This window comes from Falco peregrinus, chromosome Z (genome assembly GCF_023634155.1).
Source record: "Falco peregrinus isolate bFalPer1 chromosome Z, bFalPer1.pri, whole genome shotgun sequence".
Lineage (NCBI taxonomy): Eukaryota > Metazoa > Chordata > Aves > Falconiformes > Falconidae > Falco > Falco peregrinus.
In genome coordinates, this window is record NC_073739.1 from 37,863,649 (window position 1) to 37,874,773 (window position 11,125).

At 42.9% G+C, this 11,125-nt stretch overlaps 1 protein-coding gene across 2 annotated transcripts; it reads right to left on the bottom strand.

Annotated features, from left to right (window-relative positions):
* Window positions 1-455: 455 nt before the first annotated feature.
* On the bottom strand, window positions 456-8,785 carry NXNL2 (nucleoredoxin like 2). 2 transcript variants are annotated; one of them, XR_003555518.2, is made up of 3 exons: window positions 8,315-8,785; window positions 797-1,052; window positions 456-692 (listed from the first exon to the last, which is right to left on the bottom strand). XR_003555518.2 is itself a non-coding variant. In XM_005239830.3 (2 exons), exons 1-2 carry the CDS (start codon window positions 8,614-8,616, stop codon window positions 884-886), a joined length of 471 nt encoding a protein of 156 aa, XP_005239887.1. In that variant the 5' UTR covers window positions 8,617-8,785; the 3' UTR covers window positions 456-883. The 2 variants fall into 2 exon arrangements, 1 of the variants encoding a protein (XP_005239887.1); XM_005239830.3 differs by having other exon boundaries at window positions 456-1,052.
* Between the last annotated feature and the right edge of the window lie 2,340 nt (window positions 8,786-11,125).

Consider the following 11,125-nt stretch of genomic DNA (forward strand, 5'->3'; position numbering starts at 1 on the left):
TTGCACAGGAAGCATTTCTTTAGCTCACCAGCTGCATGCATGTTTGGCTGGGCCCCAGTTGTGAAGATCGGCTATCAAATCTAAATGCAACAGCTGATGGAGAATACTAGCACATCAGACTTTACTTTAGATGTAACATGAGCACTCATTGTAGAGAGTTCGTATAATTTTTTATGTTTAATTCTACGCACTTGGCAAAAGGAGGAAATGGGAAATGCTTTCTTCTTAGACTTGACATGATGCTAACTTGGGAGATAACAACCTAGTATACAATGCCAAGATTAAAAATTGAGGAGTAAGGAAAACTCAGCAGAACTTAAGTATATCCCACACAAAGTAAAATACAAATGAAGAAAAGTATTTCTTCAGTACTGACAAACAAATGTGTCCTATTTAAAAATCATGACATTTTCTGATTAGCTGAAGACAGATAAGGAAGACACATTAGACACATATACTTCATAAAATTATTTATTAAAGCAAACAGTTTCCTTTTCTTAATAAAATGTGCTAATCACCACAAAAAACTGTCTAAAAAAATGTTTGTGCATATATATAATTGTTGCTGTACAGATTTTGCAACGTGTCTGCATAGATTTCACAGTGCTCCATTATTACTGTCTAAAATAGCCTATCCTCCTGAAGTAATTCAGCATTATCAGGAATGCTTTGGTTCATATTGAATAAGGTACCTAGAACAATACAATAAATAAAACAATTGCATTTTTGACTTCTGGAACAGCTAATCTTCAAATTGAAAACAAGATTTGTTTACAAGCAAAGAAACAAGCCTTACCCTTCCAGTTCTGAACAAGGCAACAACCTTTTCAAAGTTCTACAGGGTTTTCCATGATACCTTGTCTTACTTTCATCTGCCAACTTTTTAGCTAGAAAAATTCTGAAAGATATCTGCACCCTCAAGCCAGTTCCGAAAACAGGATAGCCCTTTGTCTCTGATCTGTTTTCTTCCCTTGTCAGTAATGACTTCTCCAGTTTGTTTCACAATCACCAGTTTAGGAATTGCTGTTATGTTGTATTTCTTCTTCAGATCACTGAGGGGAAAAAAAATGAAAAATAAAACACAGCATTAGGGAGAATTTTAAGAAAACTCCTAGTCTCTCATCAAGGGTACTCTGGTCAGTATGCATGTGAGAGCAGAAGCGATGAGTGCTTGGGCTTCCTCAGAGCTTGAGGCAGAGCACTGGCTACTGTAGGGAGATGAACACGGCTGCAGTGGAAGTTTACATGGTGAAACATCACTCAGGTAGTTCAGAGAATGGCAGCACCCTTCTGTAACTACTCGTCACTGCTGCCTGTAGTCTCCACATGAGCAGAGACTGACTCTCAGAGACTATTGAAGGGAAGCGTGAAAAAATCCAGACAGTTCACAAATAACTCTGTCTTAAAACAGCCTACTTAAAAAAACATAATTAAAATACAATTAAAAATTAAAAAGCCACACAGTGATCTTCCATGAATGAAATCAGCATGTATTCAAACAACCAATGAGTAGGTAACCAGCAGTTTCAGTGCGAATGAGAAAGAAAACTGCAGACACAAATAAGCCAGAAAAAACAGTTTTGAGACTAAGACTTAATCACTAGCACTGTCAACAACTTTTTGGCATGAATTTTATTAATTCGCAACAGAGGTAATTAAAAGACAGTCAGTGAGCTCTGAGCTCACTGAACATCTCAACGGACATCAGATAAAACCAGATTTATTTGTTGAGAGTGCTGCTCAACAGGAGAACCCTCAAGTGTTTCCAGGAAGTACAGAATCAGTTCACTGCCCCAGCTCCAACTCAGAAAGAAACGCAGATAAAGAATGTTAGCACTAAATGTCCAAAGACGAAAGGAAAACATTTGTTGAATACAAATAAGCAGGCAGAGAAATGGGTAGACTGATGGTCACAAAGTCAGAATCACACTGGGGTGTTTCCCCACGCTTTTCAAACTAAGCTAAAGGGTAGGAAAACTACTACCCTACCTCCTACCACAACACACTATTCATAGGTCATCCTCGGCACATCCATTCATTGTACTAGATGTTCCCATTAGAGTGCCATGAATGAAACAATATAGATGCTAGTGAATTTTAATGTTCATTTTGGAAGGCAGAAGTGAAAGCAAATATCTGCTAGCACATCATTCTTACAAATTATATTGCACAATTTTAGTGGTAGGAATACAAGCTATGGTGACACACATGCTGATATCTAACTGGAAAAGTAAGGAACATAAAATCTACACCTAAGATACAAGTTGTGCAGTCTAAAAAAAACCAAATCCCTGAAAAATGTAATCAGGTTTGAGGAAGAGGTCACATGTTTCAGAAGGAATATAAGAAACAGGTTAAGAGGACTGCAACAGATCAGCTAAAAATAACAACCTCCCCAAAACCAAAGGTAATCTGTTGTATGGCAAATTACCTCCCTGCATTGCCTTATATCAAAGTGAGCAGAAACTAAGCACCTTTAGAAGAATCAGAGGATAGAGACACAACAAGCAACAATGGAACTGCCAACTTCCAAAACATTAATAACATCACTCTAAAAACTTAACACACTAAATGGAAATGTAATGCCTGAGTATCATCACTGCAAGCAAGAACATCTGCTGTGTGAGGTTCAAATGACAAATAATTATGACTAAGTAGAAAAGAAGATTTGTAGATACTGTTAAAAAAATAAAAGATATTAATACATAGATATTCTCTATTATTTCCTGGAAAAGAGGATGAGTCTTAAAAATACAGAAAATAAGACTTACATGAAATACTGGCCTAGACAAGGCATTCCTGAATTACATCTTTTCTTCTATATTTTTCCTCAATGTGAAGGATATTTTTAACAGGTGAAGGATATTGCTCTGCCACTACATTGGCTTAGCAACAATGCAGAAAATACTACAGAAGCAGCAATAATATAGCAACAGGTTTACTTTCTCAGTGAATTCTGAAATAAAAGCAAGCAAACAAGAAGTCCCATAGACCTTTCCAAAGTCTGCTAAAATAGGAGAAAAAAACGTTTCAAAGCAAGTTCACATAAAAGACTATCACCTTATACCACTTGTATGACACACAAGATGGATGGAAGATGCATTTCACTGGTTCAGTGGACAATAAAATAGCTTAAGATGCCGAACACAATTGTGGTAATCAGAGACAGAACAGTAAGAAACTGAAGGCAATTTGCTATGGAGACTGGAAACGTAACACTTTGCTTTCCTAAGGGAATGCGTATATCTTATCCATTCCAGCATGGCATCTTGTTCAGACAGCTTCTGGGCTGAAGGTTGCTTGCATCAAACCAGACTGAAGCATGCAGATTTTTGTTTACGTTCATGTGCAACTTGTAAAAAGAATGGACCTGCAGAAGCCTCAGGAACAGTTCTGCAGACAGTGCTTCTTAATCACTATGTATGTGTGTACAGGTGCAAACAAAAAACTTTTAAGATCATTCTGTCCTGCAGGGATCTCAAATCCTGTGGCTCACCCACACAAACTATGAAATCATGTATGAAACATCACATGCTACAACGACAAACTCAATTTCTTACAGTAAAACACAGAGATGTAACTAATGACATTCTTAAAATATCAGTTGCCTAGCTACTCCCAGGTAAGTCTAACAGTACATACAGTGTCTTACCAACTAGAAAAATCTAAGACCCAAATAGACAAAGCAGAAGAGGAAGCTATGATAAAAGATAGCTAGGGAAGACTGAATGACTAACCTTTCAACAGACACAAGGAATCTTTTAGCCAAATCCTTTGAGGTATCAGACCTTGGCCATGCAGGTCAGAATATGGGAGGGCAACCTTCACTTGCATATGAAATACCAAAAAGATGAAATTAAGATTGAGGCAAACTGGAAGTCATTGCATCTGTTAGGTCTTTCGATTTTTATGAGAAGGCTGGACCAAAGTTTGTGAGAGCACAGATTTTATATTACCAGGTAGGACAGGCATTGGCTAGGATGGAGTTAATTTTCATCATAGCAGCTTGCATGGTGTTGTGTTTTAGGTTTGTTACCAAAACAGTGTTGGTAACACATCGATGTTTTAGCTGTTGCTGACCAATGCTTACCCAGCACAAGGATGTTTTCTGCTTCTCACCCCACACCACCAGAGGAAGCACAAGCAGCTGAGAGGGGGCACAGCTGATCTCAACTGAGGAAAGGAATATTCCGTACCATATCACATCATGCTCTGCAATAAAAGCTGAAGAAAGGAGGAGGAATGGTCCAACCTTTGGAGTCGCGGCATTTGTCCTCAAGCAACTGTTGTCCATGACAAAGTTCTGCTGTCCTGGAAACTGCTGAATACCTGGCAGCTGGGTGGGGCTTGGCTGCCTACCAGGACTAGCTCACAACACAGGGATTTTATACAGCAGTTTAAAATCTATACATAAGAGCATTTTTGAGACATAGACAACACAGGGCAAAGTTAATATCATATTGAGAATATAAATGATAATTTTATACACATGGGTATTGTGATACCTGGGAATATTTTAATTTTAACAGCTTTACTTGGAAGTGCTTTCACTTGAAAGTGATGAACACCCTGCTAATGTGCTTCTAGCAGTATACCCTGTACTTCACAGCTGTACGTCTATTTGCTTTTAGCTGTGAACTTCTGCATTACTGTTAGGCACATAGACAAGCACATCATATGGACAATTTTGAAGTGTCTGTTCAGATTTTGGAACAGCAGCCTAAAAAGACTAAGAACACGCAATAGCTCTTAACTGCTCAGATACCTTCCCTCTTCTGCTGCCTTCCTTATTTATGCCCCCCATCCCTGTAGGTGCCAATCTACCCTCACACCTAAAACATCCTAATATAAAATGTAAGCATACCCCTTTCATTTTCCTTTTTCAGGAATTCTTTGTGATCCTAATTTTCACTGAGGTGTACAGGACATGGACTCAGTAAATCTGCCTATCTGGCAGCCTGCAAGAGCTACTAGCATATGCTGGGCACCACACAAAGAATTTCACAGTATATGCCCTTCACAGCAGGGCTCCGTATAAACACGGGAGTATGTCTTTGTGTATCATAACTGTCCTGGTTTCAGCTGGGATAACAATTAATTTTCTTCTTAGTAGCTGGTGCAGTGCTGTGGTTTGGATTTGGTGTGAGACCGATGCTGATGGCACATGGATGGTTCTGGTTGTTGCTGGGTCATGTCTATACTGAGTGAAGACTTTTCAGTTTCTCAGGCTCTGCCAGTGAGAGGGCTGGAGGGGCAGGAAAATGGGAGGGGACACAGCCAGGACAGGTGACCCAAGCTAGCCAAAGGGACATTCCATGACACTGAACATCATGCTGGGTATATAAGCTGGGAGAAGGAAGCAGGGGACACCTTCGGCATTATGGCATTTGTATTCCCAAGTAACATTTACGTGTGCTGGAGCCCTGCTTCCCTGGACATGGCTGAACACCAGCCTGCCGATGGGGAGTAGTGAATTTATTCCTTGTTTTGCTTTGCTTGCATGCACAGCTTTTGCTTTACCTAAAACTGTCTTTATCTCAGCCCTCGAGTTTTCTCACTGTTACTCTTCTGATTCTCTCCCCCACATCTCACTGTGGGGGGAGTGAGCAAGCAGCTGCATGGTGCTTAAGTCAATGGCCAGGGTTAAACCACAATAATTAAAAAATCAGTTCCCACTTAGTAGCATTTGTTGTTGACAGGTTGTGTCCCACCCCTGCCCATCCCTGTTATTCCTCTCTACTATTCCCTTTCTCCTCCTAGTGCTCACTTCCTACTAGAGTGTCTTCACACACGCCTGCAAGGATCAAAAGCCCGTGTCTCAGGCGGCAAAAAACCAAACCAAACCAAACCAAAAAAAAATCGTTACAGTCAAGGCATCAGAGCAGTATTTCCTCTTAGTCATGCCACAAACTACATCAAGTTATGATATAGTCCCGCCTCAGGGAAATAGTCAGGACTGACAGCATAGAACAGTCTTGCAACCCTGCTCAGAATTCATTATTTTGCTTCTTTTCAGGTATGTGCAAGGCTATTTCTTATTAAAACAAAATTCGCCCCCAAGAAACTCAGTGCTACCAAGTGTGAAATGTGTTTCCGATTGCAGATTTAAAATTGGCTCTATTGCACCTAGAAGAGACTTCAGTTTATGCTGCAATTACGTATCTTAAACACTGAAGGCACCAGCTAGAGTATTTTAACTTCACTGAAGATATTGAAATGCCTTCTTTACACAGTCCACAAAAGAGCAACCAATTTCAATTATTTACAATGGAACTTTAAAAATATTATTGAATAATAAGTGTTAACAAATATGTGAATGTTAACAAATATTAATAATCAAATTACTACTTGTTGTTAGTAGATTTAAAAATTGTATTCTTACTTAGAACTAGTATCTAGCCAGAATTATAGTTTGGTTTAGTGAACACACACCCATCTGCTCTAAGTCTACAGTGATTCACTAGTACCCCTGAAGCCAAACTACCAGTTAATTCAGCTTAAGCACTGTGAACATCTCCACACAGCCCTTTACAGTTAAATGCAAGAAGCACAACTTCAAAAACATTGTCATGCAAAAACATGCACTTAATTCTCCAATAAGCCACTTCAAATGCTATGATCTCGCAGCTGTGACCTGACAAGCCACGTTTTTCTACAGGAATCTGAAGGGTGTTATGGACTGCCAGAGAAAAGCCAATTAAACTGTCTCTGTACCTCCATTCCACATGACCTGGGCAAGAACAGAAATAGACCCCTAATCCACAAAGGCTGAAGCTGTAAGCGCATTCCCATGGTCTATGCTGAGCAGCTTGCTGGATGCAGCAACTTCAAGTGCTACATTTCTGTCAGGGAATTTGCCTGAATTCTATTAGGACTAGTAAATACCAAATACAGCTACTGCCTGGGAAGCCTTTGGATAACTATGGAAAACAGCATTGCTATTTCAATCTGTTTTCAAGTCAATGGAAACTTCCATTAAAAAGGTCTAACGTTAATTGGTTGCTGACATCCAGGAGTGGGTGAAGGAAGAATGAAACAGTTCCTGGCTTCACGATGTTAGCTCTTGAGGTTGCCAAAGTGCAATGACAAAACACGATTAGTAAACCTGTTCCGCACTAAGTAGCTAGGGTGTTACGCAGCTCTATCCTGGGTAGCAGACAGGGATGGATCTGAAGTTAAATGAATGCTAGAAGTTATGAGAAACTCTAGAATAGAGTTCTTTGTCAGGAGAATAAATCTTCTTGTGAGTTTAATTACCCAGTCTACGTTTAAAAGTCACACTAACCCCTTGACTTTGATGACAACTGTAACAATGTTTTCCACAATCTACTTCTACGTTATTTAAACGGGGGGGGAGGGCGTGGGGGTGGGGGGTGGGGGAGGAAATCCCTTTACCAGTATTTACAGGTATTTTAAGTGTCCAGTTACAGGCATTTCAGTGGCCCTAAATATCTTACCTATGTCCCTGTAATCCAAATCTATACTTCCGGGTATGAGCTAAATTGTATTTCTGACAGTTGTCCAAATGAGCCTGCACTCTTGACTAAGGTCATCGAAACTGTTCTTCGTAGTATCCTTCACACTGTTATTTATACATGGTCGCACTCTTTCCTTTTGCTGTTTTGCTGAGCAAGCTCCCTACAGGAATGCCCCTGTAGAAACCTATCAGCACAATAACTTTACACCCCAGTTACCATGTGCATTTGCCACAGCTAAACTCCAGCTGTTACTACATTTCTTTTTCACCTTACCTGCATCTGTCTGAAATTCTTCATAATTTGCTCTGCTGTCCTCTGCGTTGTTCAGCTATGAGTTTTACTGCTTCTTCATTTGCCTTTTTTTCCCCCAGAGCATTAATAAGCTAGAGGACTCAGAGCAACCTTAATAACAACTATTGCCGAAAAACAATTGCTTGATCCTCGTTTGCCATTAGTTGATTTTTGACTCATTTTTCTAATACTCGGAGTCTTTATAAGCACTTCTTCAAAGACCTTTTCAATCCTACATTAAGTCCGGAACACTAGTTTTCCTTCATCGCCTTGTTTACGGGTGTAACAAGCCGGAGCCAGGTTACTTCTGTGAAGAAAGTGCGGCCAGCTCCATGCCAGCGCGGGCACACGGGCAGCCGGTGCTGTCGGGGGCTCCGCGGCCACACGGCGCTGCCACCCAGCCACCCGTACCCCTGCCCGCCCCGCCCTGCGGGGGGCAGCGCCGGCAGGGACCCCGGCGGGGGGCGGGGGACCCCGGAGGGGGGGCGGGGGCAGGGGACCCCGGCCGGGGGCGGTGGGGTGGGTTGGGGGGCGCCGGTACTTACTGCTTGTAGGGGTCGTGATAGGGCAGCGCCAGCCAGTCGCCGTGCATGGCGTGCATGTAGCCCGCCATCTCCTCGGCGCTGTGGTCGGAGGAGATGAAGACGACCTCGAAGGGGGCGGGGGGCTGGGTCTCCTCCAGCAACTCCGTGTAGAAGTCGCAGAGGACGGGGGTGAAGTCGCGGCACGGCGAGCACCAGCCGGCCGAGAAGTACAAGCCCACGACCTTGTTCTGCAGGGCCTCCTCGGGGTCCACGCTGCGGCCGTCCTTGCTGATCAGGAGCCGCCCGCTGAACACATCCACCATGCTGCCGCCGGCCCGCCCCCGCGGGGTGCGGCGGGGCTCGGCGGGGCGCAGGGCGGCACCGGGGGCTGCGAGCCGGGGCGGCCCCGCGCCTCCGGGCTGAGCGCGCCCCCTCCGCCCGCCGCCACCCTCACACCCGCCCGGCTCCGCCCGCCGCCCACTGACAGCGGCGCTCGCCCACGGCCGCGGCCTCCGGACGTGGGTCCCCGCCCCCCGCCCCGGTGCCGTCGGGTAACGGACCCAAAGGCCGGCGCGGCGCCCGACCCCCCGCCGGAGCCGGGCGGATTCCCTGGAGGCGCCGGCGGCCGCGGGGGCAGCGGTGCGGGCGGTGCTGGCGGCCGGGGCGGTGATCACGGGCCCCCGGCGCCGCCCCGGCCCCGCCGCAGCGCGCCCCGCGGCCGAGCGGAACGTCCGCGGGGGTCCCGCCCTGCGCCCCGGCCCCGCCAGGCGGGGGGCGGCTGCACGCTTGGCCAGCCGCGGCCCCGAGCTCTTCTTTGCTCGGACGTGCAGGACATACACCGAATCTTTGTCTAGCGTAGAAAATCACTGCATCTTGGTCATAAAAGGGGCGGGTTGTTCTCTGTCCGTCAGAGGGGGAATTCCCATTTTATTCCAGTGCATTTATTATGTGTTTGGGTTGAAAAATGCTTTCTTTTTTTTTTCCTCCAGCTGATACCGAGTTAGAAACTAATACAAACAGCATTGTATGACAAACATACCATCTCTCTTCTGCTTAAAGCAACCTGCAAAAAGGAAATGAAAGATGATTTGGTAGTGGGAGACTGAAATCACAGTTTGCATAAACGGTCATGATAGGATGACAAACACACCTGGTACGTTACCTCATTGTCATTAATTGCACACTACCCAATTAATAAACACTGAAACAAAAAAAATCAATATCCCCCACAACAAATTGTAGTGATTATAGAGGATATGTCAAGTGTCTAATTATGGAGCTACCACAGAAAATATTCCACATTAGAACTGTATGTCCAGATGTGTTCTAGGCTTTAATGGTTTGGTTGGCTCTTTTTTTTTTTTTTTTTTTTTTTTTTTTTAAGATTAAGATGCCGCCCCTCAAAAATCTGTTAATTTTACTTTTGGAAAAGACAGAGTTGTGACTAGTATATAACATAATTCAAATACTGAACACTAGAATGGAACTAACGTTAATCAAGATGAGTGCTGGGTTAGGTAAATTGCAACTAAGCTCATAGTGAAATAAATCCAGTTTCTACATCTGACCACCCACTGATCATGGGGCATGCATTGTAAGAACTGCAATACTTCAAAAGCTCAAAAGTTCAAATTTGATTTCAAAGTAAAAAAAAATCAAATTTGATTTTGCAGAGGGATAAACTGAGTACAGGTCTTCTCTCACACACATACCTTTCTTTTCAAGATCTTTGCGGAATGTTTTTTTCCTTCCGTCCAGTTGACCCAAATTTTTTGGTTATCTACTGCTACTTTGTGTCCTGAGTGAAAGAAACAAGGTATCATTTCAAAAATGTTACCATATGAGAAAAAGCCCCGAAACAGTACCAGAGAGGTAACACAGCAACATTTTCTTCAGTAAGCTTCATCAAAACTGCTTGCCTGGTCATAGGATCAGTTTGATTTGGGCAATGCGTTCAACCTGCCCTGTCTCTTACCCCTTTATCATTTTATTATGCAGATTTACTGCTAATTGAAAGACTGCTTGCTTCTTGGCAAAAGCTCACACATCTTTAAAAAAGCAAGGGTTCAGCCATTATTGTTTTCTAAGAGATTTCTTTATATGCAAATTAATCTTTACAAATCAGGGCTTTTTATTTATATCCTAGTAGATCTAATTTGTAATTACTGTTCTATTTTACTGAGGAAAATTTGCTTACCTATTTAGAAAGAGGATTTTATTCAAGTGCAGTATTTCTCCATTTTTGTGGGCTGTTCAGCTATGTTGTCTTCAAATTCAAGTATCTGCTTCCAACGTAGAAGTGACATTTTAAACAATGTAATTCTCCCATCTCTCACATTTCCGATCAATCATTTCTCCAAGTTTTGAAAGCTGTTTTGTACTGTTCCCCCTTTCAGACTTCCACCTGATCTCAGAAGTAGAAGACAACAGGAGCTGTGAAATTTTACCTGTTCTTAAAATAGCACAGAAGGGAAGCTCAGCTCACCTGAGCCTTTGATTTTCCATTCTGTCTGCTTCTGTGGGACCACTTGTGAAACAGGATGAAGTTGGAACCTTTGGAGCATGTAGAGTCACAGGAAAATGGAAAAAAAAAATCCATGTAAGTTCAGGCTACCGTAGGTTCATCACTGATATTCTTACCAACTTCTCCTTCAGCCAGTGAAAGCATATTTTCTCAAATATTATGAGCGAAACAATGACCCAAGGGACTTGCAACCATCCCAGCTCAAACAGTTTTAGAAAGCTGGGTAGCCAGATATGGTGCTATTCTATGAGAAAAGAACACGCTGACATTGTCTTCGAGGCCTCTGGGCATGCAGGGGGAAGTTCTCA

Bases quoted from the DNA above. Each gene is read 5' to 3' on its own strand.
- NXNL2 (XM_005239830.3), bottom strand. From the start codon at position 8,616: ATGGTGGATGTGTTCAGCGGGCGGCTCCTGATCAGCAAGGACGGCCGC. The intron at 1,053-8,314 runs GTAAGTACCGGC...TTTTCCCCTCAG, and splicing joins TATCACGACCCCTACAAGCA to TGATCTGAAGAAGAAATACA.